Here is an 18,917-nt window from a genome sequence, read left to right as displayed (position 1 = left end):
TCGAGACCATCCTGGCTAACATGGTGAAACCCTGTCTCTACTAAAAATACAAAAAAAATCAGCCAGGCATGGTGGTGGACACCTGTAGTCCCAGCTACTTGAGAGGCTGAGCCAGGAGAATGGCGTGAACCCAGGAGGCGGAGCTTGCAAGCTTGCAGTGAGCTGAGATAGCACCAGTGCACTCCAGCCTGGGTGACAGAGAGAGGCTCTGTCTCCAAAAAAAAAAAAAAAAAAAAAAGACTGGGGATAAGGACCAAGTGTGTTGCCCCTCCCCCAGACTCTTTCTCTTGGGCACAGCTGCCTAGAAGCCCACAATCTGGCCTTGCAGTTTATAGGATAAGTCCAACTCAGGGGAATGGGGTTATCTTGTGCATGCACTGAGACAACTGGTGAAACAAAGAGTAAACTGTGATAAGAAAGATAATTCTTACAGATGCAAGCTTTCGGTGGGACAAGTCATGTATGTTTGGGAGGGTTTCCCCATTAGCAGACATTGAGACAAGGATTTGTGTGCAAGTGGCTTACTTGGAAGATGAGCCCAGGAAACACTAGTAAGGAAGTGGAGAAGGGAATGTAGCCAGTTAAAGATGCATTATCAAGCCAGCTACCACTGTGGGTGACTAGAGCTTAAGCCCATGGTAAACTCTGGGAATGGTGTAGAATGTGCACCTCAGAGCTATCCTATGGGAGAGGTGCTGGAGCTGAGGTATTTATACACCAACTCCTGTCAGTCATAAATTGAGGACTACTTTTGGGGAATATGACTTCCAAGGCTTTTCTGGCCTTCCCCACATCATAAAGCAGTCTTCTTTGGCTTTGGGGAAAACAAAACACAAACAAAAAAACCAGGTGAAGAAATACAGATAACTGACAGTTGGAACCTTTTTCTGAGAAAGCTGAAGCTGTAAGACCAGAGGGATGTGGGTGGGGCCAGAACACTCAATGTCACTACTATAGCCTCTGGTGTTGGAGGATAAATTTGGTATCTCTTTCTTAGTTATGCATTCTTTAACTTTACTGCAGGACTTAAGGATTAAGACAATCAAATCTTGGGCTTTGGCAGGATTTGTTTTCCAGTCACCTAATTTCACGTTTGGCTATTAGATGTGGCTATTTTCAGAGGCCACAAGTCCTGGCCCATCTCCAGGGAGTCCCCTATAGTTGCCTCTATGAAAATCCACTGTATAGGGTGATCTGCCTGCCAGAGCCCCAGCTGCCTCTTCAAGATGAGGGCCATATTCCCATCAGTATTAGCAGCACTCCCAGTATCCCTATTGTTCCAAATCCATATTAAATGGCATTTCTGTACCCCCGCACTATGGATTCCCTGAGGAGAAGAGCTGCCACTGAAAAGAGTTGAAAATCTGAGCTATTAATTTATTTGCTCAGTGTTCTAAAAATCCTTTGGAGAAACTGATGCTGTTCGCTCCATCAAGATTGGTCAGTTGAAACTGGTGGTGGAAGGGCATGGAGGCCCAGATAGAGGAAAAGTAAGAGTGAAAGAAAAATTACCACAAGAACCTGGTGCTGGAAAAGCAGGTTTGCTCAAAGATGAGAAGTAGAGGGAAGTTGGGGCAAGATAAAGAAAGTGAGGAAGGGACAACATGCCCACAAATAGCAAGAACAACAAAAAAAGGTTAAAAAACTTCCCTGGTCAAAAAAGCAGAACTAGTGGACAGAATGGGAAAGAGGAAGAATGCTGAGGGAAAAGAGGAAAATGAATTAACAATGGTTGTTATTACATTGAACAAGATACATTATCCTGGCTGGGCGTGGTGGCTCATGCCTGTAATCCTAGTACTTTGGGAGGCTGAGTGGGTGGATCACCTGAGGTCAGGAGTTCGAGACCAGACTGGCCAACATGGTGAAACCCTATCTCCACTAAAAATACAAAAATTAGCCAGGTGTGGTGATGCACGCCTGTGATTCCAGCTACTAGGGAGGCTGAGGCAGGAGAATCGCTTGAACCCGGGAGGCGGAGGTTGCAGTGAGTTGAGATAGTGCCACTGCACTCCAGCCTGAGCAACACAGCCAGACTCCGTATCAAAAACAAAACAAAACAAAAAAAAAGCATAGGTACTGGAATGTCCATTGACTATGAGCTAGCTGAACAGTTTGGGAATTGTTAGGGAACTTTAATTTTCAAACATGAATCTGGTCTCTTTGGACTGAGCTTGTAAACTATCACCCCAGGGGTAAAGTCATCATGGTGATTCTGATGATTCTTTTTTTAAGCCAAACTATCAGGCAAGCTGTTTCTGTGTGGTGGTAACTTAGTGTATTGGTATTATGTAGAGCCTTCAGTGATGAAAAAATATAAACATCCCATACCCGTGGAAAGAACTGCTACTCCAGCAAAGCTCCTCATAATATTAAAACAATGCTTAGGACACACTGCCATATCCAAAGGGTACATTTCATGTAAGAAGGAGTTGAAACTGGAAAGAAGATTTGAGATTGGAGGGACTATTTTATTATTATTATTATTTTTTATTTTACTTTAAGTTCTGGAATACATGTGCAGAAAACGCAAGTTTGTTACACAGGAATACATGTGCCATGGTCGTTTGCTGCACCTATCAACCCATCAACCTGTTATCTAGGTTTTAAGCCCCGTATGCATTAGGTATTTGTCCTAATGCTCTCCATTCCCTTGCCCCCCACCCCTCGACAGCCCCCGGTGTGATGTTCCCCTCCCTATGTCCATGTGTTCTCATTGTCCAGTTCCCACTTATGAGTGAGAACATGTGATGTTTGATTTTCTGTTCCTGTGTTAGTTTGCTGAGAATGATGGTTTCCAGCTTCATCCATGTCCCTGCAAAAACATGAACTCATTCTTTTTTATGGCTGCATAGTATTCCATGGTGTATATGTGCCACATTTGCTTTATCCAATGGAGGGACTATTAGTACAGGAATGGTAGAGGGGTCTAGAATCCTGGAAATAGCACCTCCTCGGTTATTGTGCTTGACATATCATTTGAAATATGCCCAAATCGAGGTATTTGAATAATTGGGGCAGGACTTGTAGGTGCTTTGGGCTTTGCCCAAAAGTGATCACAGACAATTTGCACTTTTAAAAGAACTTCTAAAGAACAACATAAATAGTTTACATAATAAGTAGAGTTGTGCCCAGCAAGGCAGCCCGTACCAATGTTTTGCACAATGTTTGCACAACTCTACATATTATGTACACTATCCTTGTTGGGTTTTTTTTTAACGCTTTTTTAAAATGTAACTTGTTTGCATTTTGTTTGTCCAAATTTGGTGACTGGTCACAGATCACTTGGTGTCCAATTGGCTTTTTCATAGCCTTTCAGTAGAAAAATAGAAGCCCCTCACAATAAGCACGATAACCTGACCTCTAAAATGTCAAGTTCTGCTGCAGTGGTGCCATCATTGTCACTGAGGACTTTTCAATCACCATGTCTATGTTATTTGGAATTCTGACTTTTCCAGTGGGATCTATGGCATTGAGACCAAAGAGGAAACAGGTCAAGCCCCTCCAGGGAGGATATCTGCTCTTACTGTTGTAATATAGCATAAAGAGTGTGGGACTCTACACTGCTGGCTGGACACTTCTCTGTTCTCCCCAGTGGGATAGTTAATAATGATGATGAACTTGGTGGGGGTGGTAACAAAATTCAATCTTGAAAAACAAACAACAAAATCCAATGACAAAATTCAGGTAGACAAGTGAAACCAATCTCTTGGGAATCAGATCTCTCCACTGACAAGTTTCTCTACTTTTAAATTGACCATTATGGATAAAATGAATGCTGAGTTCATAGAGAAGAAGAGAATTTGAACACTTGGTTACACTAAAGGAGAAGGTCCTTTTAGAACTAAATGGAGGCATGTGTTTTATTTAAATTAAGGGTCTGTAAGTACCAGCCAGGGACTGAGTTGACAGCCACTTCTGTAATAAAGTAATAAATCATGGAGCTGGTTAAGGAAGCAAGAAACATCACATTCTTACTTTGTTCAACCAATTAGGCAATAAGCCATCTGGGTCCTTTTGTTAATTACCACCAAATACAACTTACACAATTGAATTCAGCCTTTTATTTAATTATATTAATTTATCCCAGCAACTTCAAAGACCCACAATGCCAATAATAAAGTTCATTTAAAAAACAGAGGTCTTTAAAAAATTTTTTTCTTCAATCACTAATACCCTTTACACGGTTGCCATCTGAGAATTTTTAGCTCCGTCTCAGTCTCAGGATTTAGGGAAATTTGTTTTAAATATAGATGAGTCTGAAGCAAGAAGACAGTGGCTAAAGTCTCTTCTCTAGACGGGATAATGAATCTACCTAGATTGGTCCAACAGAACTGTTTGTGATGATGAAATGTTCTATATCCGTGCTCGTCAATACAGTAGACCCTAGCCACAGGTGGGTAGTGAGCATTTGAAATGTGGCCAGTCCAGTTGAGGAACTGAGTTTTAAATTTTCTTTGATTTTAATGGATTTACATTAAAATGGCCACATTTGGTTAGTGGCTACCATATTAGACAGCACAGGTCCAGAGTGTGCTCTGAGGAAGGAGAAATGCAGTGAATCCTTGACTAAGCAGGTAGACAATGAATACGTTATGATAGGTATTGTTTGGAAACACTGCTCTTCCCGCCCAGTTCTTCTTATTTGAAGGATACTGTGTTCTGAGACAGCCCAAAGGAGATTAGCATCTTTAGGGGAAGATTTCTAAGCTGACCATGTGGAAAGGTAGGTAACTCCATCTGGGGAAAAATGAATATGAATGGTGTTTATTAAATAGCAGAACCCATCCCATTCGGCAGCTCTTATGACTGAACTAGGTAAGCCAAGTCATAGCAAGGAAAGTCATTTAGCTCTTACTAGTCTCAGCTGAGCTCCAGATGAGCCGTGTTCTTCCCATACTCATGGACATTCAACCTGTGGACACATTTGGGGGTTCCAGACAGTTATACGGGCTCAGAGATGGCCCTGTCAGCTCTCATGGACATTAACACCCAAATGTTGCCTGTCATAAGAATTTTGGCTCAGGCTCTGGCATTTTCCTCCCAGGGAGGTTTGCTTTTTTAGAAAGGTTGCTGTTTCTGCTCCAGTCAGTGCAAACCCTATAACAGGGCATCAGGAGAGTTTCTCTTTTTCTTTTTTGAGATGGAGTCTCACTCTGTCACCCAGGTTGGAGTGCAGTGGCATGATCTCAGCTCACTGCAACCTCTGCCTCCTGGGTTCAAGCGATTCTCCTGCCTCAGCCTCCCAAGTAGCTGGGATTACAGGCATGCACCACCATGCCCGGCTAATTTTTGTATTTTTAGTTAAGACAAGGTTTTGCTATGTTGACCAGGTTGGTCTCGAACCCCTGACATCAGGTGATCCGCCCACCTCGGCCTCCCAAAGTGCTGGGATTACAGGCATGCGCCACCGTGCCCGGCAGGAGAGTTTCTCAACTGTGAACACCTTTGTTAATGGGAATGCTCAAATTGTGCTGATACTTCCAACACCAACAACTAAAGAGAAATTGATTGCAAGGGAATCTGGTTATGGTTATGGTTAACCAAGTTAGAGAAGAGCTAGGGCAGGGGGAATAGAAGTAGATTCTCAGTAGGAAGGAAATTCTCCATAATAGGGGAAATTCTCATTAACATGAAAATGTCTTTTCCCAGGTCTCTTGATGCCTTTCAGCTGCTGGGTTGAGCTGGAGAATTGGGACAAAGTGCTCTCGCATCTTCTCTCCAATCCTAAACCTCCTCTCTGCAGCTTCCTTTCTTCCTCTGAGATATGGCTCAACAAATGAACACAACATTTGTGCTAATAAACCCAATTCAGAGGTTTTGGAATGTCAGGCCATTACATCTGCTTCACTCTTTAATTTCCATGGTTGGCCAAACAGACAGTCCAAGTTAAGGCCATTTGAAGACAAATAAATTGATCCATTGGATTTATGTATCCTGGAGGTGCTGCCAGATAATGTCCAGGCCAGAGAGAAAGCAATTGTTAAGTGCTCAGTGGAGAAAAACAAAGAATCTTCTGTACTATGTAATAATCATTTCCCAGTGATGAAGACAACAGTATAATGGATCAACTTTTTTTTTTTTTTTAAAAAGCATCCAGCAGACAATGAAATAAGGTGTGAAAAGGAGAAACTTCCTATACTCTTTCATGGAGCTTTTTTCTCTCCTAACACCAGGAGCACAAACACAAAAGGATCAGCTTCATGAAATATATAAGCTCTTTAAGTTCCCTTGGAGCTGAACTGTGATGGCCAAAATTCTCTTTTCCTCTGACACTGACATTCATCGTTCATCCACAGCATTGACCTGGTCAAATCGCCACTGCTGGCGGGCTTTTCCGTCACACGGACGCAGGTACAAATCTTTATTGCTTTCTTGCACCACAGCTTCCATGCATTTCCCAGAAAGAATGTGGACAATCATCCCATTCTAAAAGGAGAAAAGAAAAAGGAAAAGAAAACCAGTCCCCCACAATCAGTCAGCAAAAGAGAATATTTTTAAGATTTGCGCTAATCGTTAAGAGAATAACAGATGGTGAGAACTGGCCCGGAAAGGAATTGTGGTATTTTGATTAACATAAAATATAAATTAGGTAGCCCTAAAATTTGGATGTCACTCAAAACCTTAGGGGTAACTAATCCAATTATCTTTATTGTGGTTGTGTAATTGCATCATTTCTTAGAAAGTTCTGGTTAGCATAATTCCCAGAGCATGTTCAGTCTTTATGCTATATTTGTGACATTCGTTGTCATCACTGTAGTTGTAAATTTCTGCTTTCAAAACAATTTAATCCACTTTACTGTCTGTTAATCCTGCAGTTGGGCACTGTTGTTACCAGGCCGTAGTAGTAAGACCTCTAGGATATACTGAAGGCCTAAACCAGCCATGTTCAGAAGACCATGGCTATGCCCTGCTCAAAATCACCAGATTTAATATTGAATCCAACCTTCTCCTTTTCAAGAAAAAGTTAATTTCCTTATGAAAAGTTAAACAACCTTAACCAGTAATGCTGAAAATGCCTATTTATGTATTCATCCTTCATTTATTCATTTTTGAGATTGATACGGTTTGGTTCTGTGTCCCCACCCAAATCTCACGCTGAATTGTAATTCCCAGTGTTGCAAGAGGGACCTGGTGGGAGATGATTGAATCACGGGGGCAGACTTCCCCCTTGCTGTTCTGTTGATAGAGTTCTCATACGATCTGGCTGTTTGGAAGTGTGTAGCACCTCCTCCTTCGCTCTCTCTCCCCTGCTCCGCCATGTGAGGACGGGGCTTCCTCTTCGCCTTCTGCCATGATTGTAAGTTTCCTGAGGCCTCCTCAGCCATGCTTCCTGTACAGCCTTTAGAACTGTGAGTCAATTAAGCCTCTTTTCTTCATAAATTACCCAGTCTCAGGTATGTCTTTAGAGCAGTGTGAGAACAGACTAGTATAGAGATCATAATACTACCCCTTTAAAGTACACAAGTTGGTGGGTTTATAGTATATTCACAAAGTTGTGCAACCTTCATTCCTATCTAATTCCAGAATATTTTCATCACTGTAAAAAGAAACCCACTACCCATCAGCAGTCACTCCCCACTCCTCCCTCCTCCCAGCAACTAATCATTAATCTACTTTCTATATTTATGGATTTTCCTATTCTGGACATTTCATATAAATGGTACTATATCAATGTGGCCTTTTGTAACTGGTTTCTTTCACTTTGTGTAATTTTTTTTTCCAAGATGGAGTCTTGCTCTGTTGCCCAGGCGGGAGTACAGAGGCATGATCTCGGCTCATTGCAACCTCCATCTCCCAGGTTCAAGTGATTCTCCTCCCGCAGCCTCCCATTTAGCTGGGATTACAGGCACGTGCCATCACGTCTGATTAGTTTTTTGTAGTTTTAGTAGAGATGGGTTTTCACCATATTGGCCAGGCTGGTCTCGAACTCCTGACCCCAAGTGATCTGCCTACCTTGGCCTCCCAAAGTGTTTGGCACTGTGTGTAATATTTTTAAGGTACATCCATGTTGTACCACAAAACTTTTTCTTTCTTTTTTTATTTTTATTTTATTTATTTATTTTGAGACAGAGTCTCTCTCTGTCACCCAGGCTAGAGTGCAGTGGCACGATCTTGGCTCACTGCAACCTCTGCCTCCTGGGTTCAAGTGATTCTCCGGCCTCATCCTCCCAAGTAGCTGGGACTACAGGTGCGCACCACCACACCTGGCTAGTTTTTGTATTTTTAGTACAAACGGGGTTTCACCGTATTGGCCAGGCTGGTCTCGAACTCCTGACCTCGTGATCCGCCTGCCTCGGCCTCCCAAAGTGCTGGGATTACAGGCGTGAGCCATTACACCTGGCCTCTTTTTTAAAAAAAATTGTGATAAAAACACATAGCAAAACTTTTACCATCTGAGGCATTTTTAACTGTAAAGTTTAGTAGTTGATGTAGTTTGGATGTTGGTCCCCACCTAACTCTCATGTTGAATTGTAATTCCCAGCGCTGGAGGTGGGGCTTGGTGGGAGATGTTTGGATCATGGGGACAGATCCCTCATGGCTTGGTGCTGTCTTCATGATAGTCAGTTCTTGAGGATCTGGTCATTTAAAAGTGTGTGGCACCACCTCCTCCACTCTCTTTCTCTTGTTCCTGCTTTCACCATGTGATATGCCTGCTCCCACTTCATTTTCTGCCATGAGTAAAAGCTCTCTGAGGCCTCCCCAGAAGCAGATGCCACTATGCTTCCTATACAGCCTGCAGAACCATGAGCCAATTAAACCTCTTTTCTTATAAATTACCCAGTCTCTAGTATTTCTTTATAGCAATGCAAGAATGGCCTGATAGGCCTGGTGCAGTGGCTCACACTTGTAATCCCAGCACTCTGGGAGGCCGAGGTGGGCAGATCACCCGATGTCGGGAGTTCGAGACCAGCCTGGCCAACATGGTGAAACCCTGTCTCTACTAAAAATACAAAATTAGCTGGGTGTAGTGGCAGGCACCTCTAATTGCAGCTACTCGGGAGGGTAAGGCAGGAGAATCGCTTGAACCTGGGAGGCGGAGGTTGCAGTGAGCCGAGATCCTGCCATTGCACTCTAGCCTGGGCAACAAGAGCGAAACTCCATCTTAAAAAGAAAAAAAAGAATGGCCTAATACAGTAGTGTTAAATATATTCACATTGTTGTGAAACAGATATCCAGAACTTTTTCATCTTGTAAAACTGGAACTCTATAACCATTAATAAACAAATTCCCTTTTTCTCCTCCTCTACCTGCCCCTGGTAACCACTATTTTACTTTCTGTTTCTATTAATTTGACTACTTTAGATATCTTATGTAAATGGAATCGTAGTTTTTGTTCTTTTGTGACGGGTTTATTTCACCAGCATAATGTCCTCAAGATATGCCCATGTTGTAGCAGGTGATGGGATTTTCTTCCTTTTTAAGGCTGAATAATATGTGTATGCCACATTTTGTTATCTCTTCATCTATGATGGACACCTGGGTTGCTTTCACTTCTTGGCTATTGTAAGCAGTGCCAGCATGAATAGTACCTCATTCCTTTTGCTGGCTGAATGATAATGACTTTTAAAAGTATTATTTATTAATGTCTGAAATATGCTGGGTGTATCTTACTCCCTAATCTTTTACTTGTTACTTTTAAATGCTGTTTCTAAAGTGTATCTTATTCATAGGACTTGCTTAGAAAAATCCTTTATGATCATTTAGAAAGGACCTTAACTTGCCTTATAAAACTTCTTTGAGGCCAGGCACAGTGGCTCACACCTGTAATCCCAGCACTTTGTGAGGCCGAGGTGGGCAGATCACCTGAGGTCAGGAGTTCGAGACCAACCTGGACAACATGGCAAAACCCTGTCTCTACTAAAAATATAAACAGTAGCCAGGCGCAGTGGCTCACACCTGCAATCCTAGCTATTCAGGAGGCTGAGGCACAAGAATCGCTTGAACCTGGGAGGCAGAGGCTGCAGTGAGCCAGGATCGCACCACTGCACTCCAGCCTGGGTAACAGAGTGAGACTCTGTCTCAAAAAAAAAAAAAAAAAAAAAAAAAAAAGACTTTGAGTATGTATGGGCCCATTGAGTCCTGCCTTCAGTTGGTCACCAAAGCCCCAACTGCTTTGTTCTCAAGTACTTCTTGTGAATTTAGCTTAAGTTTTCTATCATACGATTTTCTTCTTTCACAGCCTGCTTTAAGAGTACCAATGCATAGGATTCTGCTTAGTCATTTTATCCTTTTTATTCCCCAGCAGAAGTTGAAGAAAAGAAATTTTTAAAAGATGTGTATTTATTTGTTTGTATGTTAATACCCCAACTCATTTCAGGAAGAATTGGAAGTGGAGAAAAAGCTGTGTATGGACACAGTGTTGATATTGTCATCTTCCGATCCCGATTCTGTATATGGGACCTGCCCACTCTCCCTAAGTACTGACATTCCTCCTATTTCCTCCCTAACTTCTGGAAAGGATCTATAGTTTCTTTCCCCCAGGATAATAGGGGTCAAAATTTTATGAAAATGATGAAATACTTCCAGTGGAATTTGCATTAAAAGGAAGAAAGTGGTATCTATAGATCTATATATTTACATCTACATCTATATCTAAAGTTTCTTAGTGGGCAGAGAGACTTTGAATTGCTCCTAAAACCACACCACCAAGGTGGCTGAACGCTCCTTGTAACATGCCTCACCATCCTACTTGTGAACTGAGCCAATACACTTCAAAAAGAGGCGGATCCCTCTCTCTGCAATGACCAGCATCAGAGCTACACAGAGACCTGGCAAATCATTACACATGAAGATGCCAGTGGCCCAACTTTGCTGCTGGGTTGCCTTTTCCTCCCGCTGAGGCCTCACTGCCCAGCCACTAAGTTCAAAACCAGAGGCAAAGGTCCATAATACCTGACCTCTTGGAACAGCCCAGGATGCAGTGCCAACCAGCAGTTCCTTCTGACCAGCAGCACTACCAGGCTCTTTCTGAACAGATCACTCACCTCCTGGAAGTCCCAGCGCTGCTGGTGGATGGCCAGGCCTTCCTCTGTGCAGTTCTGAAGAATCACCTGCTCCTGCCTGACAGCGAAGCACAGGTGCTGTGGCCTGCCAAAGTGAATCTCCTTCCTGCTGGTGTGCTGCAGGTACTGTGACAGAAGCAATGGTTGTTAGCGCAACTAGAAAGAGATCCTCTCCAAAACTGTAGAGGAGGTAAGAAGAACCCACTATACAGCTGAGGTCTAGGGGCAATCTTCAGATTCTATCGGGGTCAGCAAGATCACACCTCATGGTCAAGTCCAAAAACATGCTGCTAGACTAGTCGTAGCCTCTGAAGTCCCCATATTCCAGCTGCTCTCACATTCATATTTACACATTCTGGCATGTTTCTCTGTTGCTTTATTTACTGTATCATAGGTGAGGCCATAAAAAGTGCTGTGTGTTTGGTTAGTATACTGTTGAAAGCACAGATGAGGAACCTCTCTGAAGCCCAGGTTGATGTCTTTCTGGAGAGCCCTGACATGCTCCTGAAACTAATTTTCCTGCAGTTTGTTGTATCTGCTGGCTCTCACTCATGGTTATTGTCTCCTCCAGTGTTTTGTAGTATTGGATTGTGTACAACTTTGAGAGGGGCTTTAACTGTGAGGATCTTGTGAACATTAATTGGAAGGCATGTCCTGGAAAGACTATTTTCTGTTCGTTTCTGTCAGATGCAGCCTGAACTTATTTTTACATTAATTTTATGGCTTACAGACAGGATCAGCTTCACAGGCATGTGACCTGTGCAGTCACATGGGGCCTCATGCTTAGATGGGTTTAATACTCTTGGTTTAATAAATTTGATTTAATGCTCTGCTGTCACTGTCTTAAAATTCTTAATAATTGTCAAATTAAAGACTACATTGTCATCTTGCACTGGGCCCTGCAATTAGATAGTTTGTCCTGCTTGATGATTCCCAAACTACACAATTAGTACACATGTGAACCTAAGCCCATATTAGATGCAAGCTTGTGGTTAAAAATTCTCAGGGGAGAGTAATTTGTTTCCTACTCAAAGCCCCTATAGGGGCAAGCTTCTTGCCATTTTCCTGTGGCAGGGGGTGGATATTTCTAGTCAAACTTTTCAAGGACAGGTTACCCTTTGAAGGTTAAAGCTGGCTTGCTATGGGAGTTTCATTTCTGACTTCTCAACTCTCATGGGCTAAGGCGGGCTCTCATCACTTTTCCCTTGCATGGAGCCAACAGCTGTAGATTCCTGAGGCTGGCAGTAACCATCCCCTCACACTTGGTAGGGCAGCTTCGCCCATGTCCAGTTCCTCTACTTTCAGTTGCCTCTTGTTTTTTGACCCCTGGAGGTTTCCTTTTCTTTCTTGCAAACTCATTTATTCATGAAAAAGGGTGTTTCATATTTTTTTATCCAGCATATCTTATCTAGGTGTTTATAGGGAAGGGCTTTCATCTTATCTAGTTTACAATATTGCAGCATCCTAAAGTCCTTACTATTAAAAAAAAAAAAAAAAGAACAAGAAAGAGCTAATATTCCTTTTGCATGAAGGAGGCTGTATTATTCTTTTGTTTCTTTATTTTTTTTTTATTCTTCTTTTTCAAACCCAAAATAATCTCTGTAGAGGATGCATTATTCTTAACTGCAGGTGAGAAAACCAAGATTTAAAGAAGCCTGCCAGGATCACACAGCTAGAAAATGAGGGAACTCAGATTCAAACCAAGCTATGCCTGACTGCAAAGCTAGAACAAATTTCACCCTACCATGTGGCTTCCTCACTCAGCACTTGATGTTTATGTCTGTATCCCTTGTGCCAGGTGTGAATGCCTATCAGTATGTCCTAGGAGATTGGTAAAGGGCAGAGCCAAAGGAGGCTGGATGGATCCTGAGCATCTCCCTCCCACATGTTCTATAGGCCCACAGCCTGCCCCCAGGAACCCGGGGCCTACACTGCCAAGCCCAGCCTCAGCCAGCCTTCCGTGCAGGGCTGGACCACAGACCCTCAGAGAGATGCTGTCTTTTGCCCCCAGGATCTTTGATTCTCATCCAGTGAATATCTCCAGGAAATTATACTTTGATGTTCGTTTTTATTAGGGGCCTTTGGGATGTGATAACTTAAAAGTGCCTATCACAGCCTGAAAAGAGAGAGACTTGGGGACAAGCTAGGCTTTCTAGGTTGTCATCCAGTTGTGAAAAGAAGTGGACCTACCAGCCCACAGCTAGCGTCGGTGGAGGATTTCTACCACTTTGGGCAGTTACTCCATGATGAAAATTTTGAAGAGAAGTATTACTCCTAAGATATAAGGAGACCTTCCTAATAACCAAATGGTGCTGGAGACTGGAATGACCCTGTTGCCTCTGGATCCTTATCTTGATACGATTACCTTCTTCAGTCCTCGGACAATTGAACCCTGCCTGAACCTTGAAGGCTTCTGAGTTTGCAATCCCTGGGCTAGTGACCCTAAGCCTCAGTTTTCTCATTTGTCAAATGAAAAGTTTGGCCAAACAGCCTCTCCATTTCCCTTTAACTAAGATGCTTTTATTTTCTGACAATGGCCTATGTCTGTGCTTACAGATGGAGGTGAGGTGAGGAGAGCTGTGATGGGTCATTACAGTGAGGGACCATGGCAGTCCAGGGACATGGGACCACAGAAAGAAGACATCTCAAAGGAAAGTAGGGGGCATCCCAGAAAAATGTCACCCACTTTCAAGTCTTCTTGGGCTATGATTCATCCTGAGAAGTCTGACTACCCACCTGTTGCTGCCGGCTGTCACTGCAAGGAGCCAACACCATGGGACAGTCCAGGAGGTTCCCTTCTGCTTGGCAGTCTGCACAGAGCCCAAGTCCAGCATTGTGGAGCTGAAAGTGGACACGTGGGATTCACTCCACACAGGAGTGAATTCCAAATTCCACCCTCGGTCAGGCACCATTCCTTTGCTGTATTCTCTGGAGTGTATACAGCCCAAGGTACATTGTTCAGGCCACAACAATGGGTGTGGTCAAGCTGAAGCCACTGACCCTAAGGGACAGGCTTCTTGAGGGAGGTGCTTTGGGGTGGGTAATGGAGCAAAACCCAGCCACGTTCTTCAGACTGGCATGGAGGCACAGGATGGACCCAAAGCCTCTGAGGCCCTGCTAAACTGTGAATGGTTGACCAGGGACATAGAACAGCTGAACATCTAGTTGTTGTCTTGGGAAGCTTCCCTCTCCCTCCCCATTTTCCCTGGGTCACGTCTTGCCTTTCCAGAGAACCTGGGCCTGGGTTCAGATGGGTACAGCTCAGGGTAGACATTAGCCAGAAACCAGTGGAATGTCCGACAACTCAGTCTCCTTTGCAGCTGCAAGCGTTCCATACAGTCTGGCTTCTCAACCTGGGGAGGAGAAAGACACAAGCAGGATGATGAAAGCTTGTCTTGCCCAGAATTCACATGGTTGGAGATAGAGTGGCTGGGAAGAAGCTGAAGGATCAGGACAGAAGGAAGGGGCCAAGACCACAGTTCTCCAGGGCTGCAGTGGGGAGGGTCATGTGTTGGGAGAAGAAGGTCTGGAAGGGACAGAATAGCACAGATCTTCCCTACAGAGAGCTGTGGAACCAGCAAGACTGTAAGTGATATCAGCCCCTTCCCATACTCCCTCAAATCTCCAGTCTATAAAGACTATGATAAGCCAGGAGTGGTGGCTCACTCCTCCAGCATTTGGGGAGGCAGAGGCTGGTGGATCACTTGAGGTCAGGAGTTCAAGACCAGCCTGGCCAACATGGTGAAACCCTATCTCTACTAAAAATACAAAAAAATTAGCCAGGTGTGGTGGCACATGCCTGTAATCCCAGCTACTCGGGAGGCTAAGACAGGAGAAATCACTTGAATCCAGGAGGCAGAGGCTACAGTGAGCCAAGATCGTGCCACTGCACTCCAGTCTGGGCAACAGAGCAAGACTCCTTCTCAAAAAAAAAAAAAAAAAAAGAGAGAGAGAGAGACTATGATATCTGTGCTTTAATGATTTTTCTGCAGAAATTGGCAAAATTGGGAACTTTGCACCTAGGTTGGTGTAAGGAGAAACCACAATGGGCCTCTTGGAGTCGGGAACTGACCCATAGGCAACTGAGATGAAGTTAGCTGGGAAATCATGGGCTAGGGGTTGGGGCAAGGCAAGTGTATCTTTCTTCACCTCTGGGTACCATTAATGAATCACTCCGTTGGGCTACGCTATCCCCTCTGTTTGAGATTCTCCTTTATGATACAATTGTCCTAGGATGGAGATCAAGGCAAATCCTTAACACTAGTACAAATTAATGTTTTTGGCTATATTAATGATACAAAGAACTGTACCCAAAAGTTTAGTACCAAATCATGGATACTTTTAGGGAAGAGAGAGGTGACAAGGATGGGTTGGAATGACCACAGACAAAAAAAAGAGAGAACCCTTTCCTGGCATGGGGAGAGGAAGCAAGCTGGCCATGTCAGAGTTCCCATTTGATGGCCTCTAATCTGACAGTAAGACACGGTCAACCAGGCTGTGTGAAGTGCGCTTGGTTTGGTTTTGTTTTCTCTCTCTTTTAGACCTCAGCTGGGAATGTGGTAAGTCTGTTGTACTGAAATTCTCTCTAGACACTTCTCAAAGTGTGATTCCCTGAGCATCTGCCTGAGGAATGCCCACGGAGCTTGTTAAAAATGTAGATTCCTGGGCCCTGCCCCAGAGACGATACAGTTGTTTGGGGTGGAGGCCCTGGAATCTGCATTTTAACCATTTCTCCTGGTGAGTCTTTTTCACACAAAGTTTGAGAAAAACTTCTCTAAGTCAGGAATTTCTTGTTTACTCGGTGTATTTACCCACCATGAAACCAAGGGGATCCATTACTTTTTCCTCTCAGTGAATTAGCATAAGTTTCTTGACGGCTTCTTGGCATTCTTTGTGTTTATTTGAAACCTCCCTACATCTTTCCCAGAGTTGGACTTTGCTACCAAAATAGAAACATTTCTTCATGTGAGTTCTATCACCTTTACTTTTCTTGATAAAGACATAAACTGATAAATCTACCCAATCTTTGACCTTGAATGAGGGGCAGGCTGACAACGAACTTTCCCTTCTGTAGAATTATGTCTAACAGAAGAGAAAACAAGGAAATGTCCACGCCCCGAGCAGCAAAAGTCTGGCCTTGTCTTTCGGGTGCCCAGGATTTCTGTATCTCAAAATCCTTGTGGGGATTTTGGGGTGGATGGAGAAATAGAAATCTTTAGGGCAAAATTAACTTTTGGTTATTTAAATTTAAAGTAAATGCATGCTATCAAATACCTTCAGGGAGGCAGGAATGTCACTGAAACTTTGAAATCGAAGTAAGTGATAGGACATTTCCAAAGCATGAATTCATGGAAATGTTCAAAAGAGAGAGAAATAAAAGGAGCCCTCTGCTAAAGGTCTTCTCACTGACCAGTAAGGATGCCATTCTCCTTGCAGAAGTCATCAAATGAACAAAATGGACATCTGTGATTCAGAGAATGGACACCCAAATGGATATAAGAAGAAAAAGGTACCTCACCTGTAGACTTGATGAAAGTAAGCCTAGCATTTATTCTCCAAAGCACTCTTTCACATTTCATTTGATAGTGTACTCACAACAGTTAGTGAGTTCTTACAGGTTAAATGACTTTCCCAGGGTCAATAGCTTCTAACAGGTCAGAGTGGTATATCAGGTAGCTAGTCAGACATAAGCAGGCCAGGGGAGGATTGTCCCCAAGCCCCCAACCTCCAGGGATGTCAGGCCGCCACCAGGTGTTGGTCAGGCAGCTGTTAACTGTCTTTCTAAACCAATAATTAGTTGCAGCTGGCACCAGAGAAAGGAAGTCTCTCCACAGACAGAGAAACCTGAAATTGGTGATCAGCTTCCCAATACCATCTCAGGAGTTGGGCAAGTGGGCTCAAGCATGTGCACTAAGAGGCAAAATGGTGGCGTTTTACTGGTATATGACCTTCCTCCGGGAATGTGCAAGTGGTAACGCCCCAAGGGCGCATGCGAACAATTTCAGTAAACGCACTGCACATGCTCCCCTCCCAAGTGCTAACAGGCCACTGCACATGTGGACAGCCCTCCAGGGGAAGAATCAGGGAAGAAGGGACACAAGCCCCCAGAAGCATGCCAGTGTACAAGACCCCAAGTCAAAGATCAAACCGCACACTTGATCTATGAAGTCGCCCACTTGGCCCTGTTCCAAATGTACTTTACTTCCTTTCGTTCCTGCCCTAAACTTTTCCTTTTTTTTTTTCTCCCGAGACAGGGTCTTGCTCTGGCTCCCAGGCTAAAGTGCAATGGGGCGATATCAGCTCACTGCAAACTCCACCTCCCTAGCTCAAGCCATCCTTCCACCTCAGCCTCCCAAGTAGCTGGTACTACAGGTGTACACCACCACGCCCAGCTAATTTTTGTAGATTTTTGTAGACACAAGGTTTCACCATGTTGCCCAGGCTGATCTTGAGCTCCTGGAAAACTTTTTAATAAACTTTCACTCCTGCTTTAAAACTTGCTTTGGTCTCTCACTCTGCCTTACGCCCCTCGGTTGAATTCTTTCTTCTGAGAAGGCAAGAATTGAGGTTGCTGCAGACCCATATAGATTCACCACTGATAACAAGAGCCAAAGGTTGATCTCAGGTTTATAAATCTTTTTGCCATCCATCCATTCCACCAATAAATGTTTATGGAGCACCTACTACGTGCATGGAATTTAACTAGGCATTGGAGATTTCAAGGTCAGCAGAATACTCTTCCTGCCCTTTTTGAGCTTGTAAGTTTGTGGAACATTTGTTGAGCGCCTTCTTCTTCTTCTTTCTTCTTTCTTCTTCTTTCAGAGTCTCGCTCTGTCGCCAGGCTGGAGTGCAGTTGTGTGATCTTGGCTTACTACAACCTCCACCTTCTGGGTTCAAGCAATTCTCCTGCCTCAGTCTCCTGAGTACCTGGGACTATAGGCACGTGCCATCATGCCCAACTAATTTTTGTATTTTTAGTAGAGATGGGGTTTCACCATGGTGGTCACGATCTCTTGACCTCATGATCTGCCAGCCTTGGCCTCCCAAAGTGCTGGGATTACAGGCATGAGCCACTGCGCCCAGCCGAGCAGCTTCTATATACCAAATACATCCCTGCTGTCCCCCAAATTCAGACAGAACTACAGAGGATAGCTTCTTTATGGACCTCCAACTATTTCTGGAAAAGTATGGTGTCTACATTTGAGGATTACTGTTTCGATGTTAGAGAGCTAAGAGACAAAAAATACTAAAAGGTTGGACTAGTTCTAGTTCTACTTCTGGTTCTCTCCCTACTTTTATTTAACAACTCACCGTCTCATGGGGCGTTGATTTTCTATTTTATAGAATGAAGGACTTGGGTGAATACAAACAAGTAATCCTGCAATCACCATCTGTACAAGCAAACTGGATTTTCCCAAAAGCAGACCAGTCATGCTCTAAAAAGTCATGTCAGTCCCCAATTTCTGTAATTGTCTAGAACAAAGTATATATTCATAGGTACTTCTAATTGCACCAACCAATGTGGGAAGAAGGTTGAAGTTCTGTAAATAATTTGCATACTGTTGCATTAGGCTGGCCACAGCCAACATGCCATGTCCTAATGAGCCTGTCTGGTGGAAAGTTAGTCTGGCGCATCAAAAAGTATGCAATATTTAACACTTCTTTAAGAATTCTTTATAAATGCAGTCTGTGCCAATGTTAAGAAAATGTCCTCTGAAAGCAAAGAGCTAATACTAAATTGACATCCCAAGAGAGAAAAATAGCTGCTTTGGCCAAAAGAAACCCAAGAGATTAAAAACCACAGAAACTCTGTGGACCTCTACAGAATGCTGTAGAAGGCCACTTGCTCCCCATTGCTAATTGAATAAAATCTAAACTGTTTAGCCTGACCCTCAGGGGCTCCAGAGTCTT

At 43.5% G+C, this 18,917-nt stretch overlaps 1 protein-coding gene across 1 annotated transcript in view; it reads right to left on the bottom strand.

Moving 5' to 3' along the window:
* Window positions 1-4,046: 4,046 nt before the first annotated feature.
* Window positions 4,047-18,917, bottom strand: part of GALNT15 (polypeptide N-acetylgalactosaminyltransferase 15) — a 51,381-nt gene continuing 36,510 nt past the window's right edge. Inside the window, exons 8-11 of the mRNA XM_009201761.4 lie at window positions 14,228-14,359; window positions 13,743-13,847; window positions 10,989-11,132; window positions 4,047-6,429 (exon numbers count right to left, since the gene is read on the bottom strand). Of these exons, the coding sequence (XP_009200025.1) occupies window positions 6,283-6,429; window positions 10,989-11,132; window positions 13,743-13,847; window positions 14,228-14,359 (528 nt within the window). The 3' untranslated portion in view covers window positions 4,047-6,282. The remainder of the gene's footprint in view (window positions 6,430-10,988; window positions 11,133-13,742; window positions 13,848-14,227; window positions 14,360-18,917) is intronic.

This window comes from Papio anubis, chromosome 2, assembly GCF_008728515.1.
Source record: "Papio anubis isolate 15944 chromosome 2, Panubis1.0, whole genome shotgun sequence".
In the NCBI taxonomy this organism is placed as follows: domain Eukaryota; kingdom Metazoa; phylum Chordata; class Mammalia; order Primates; family Cercopithecidae; genus Papio; species Papio anubis.
Note: the sequence above shows the minus strand (reverse complement) of the source record. Positions and strands in the feature narration are given on the sequence as shown.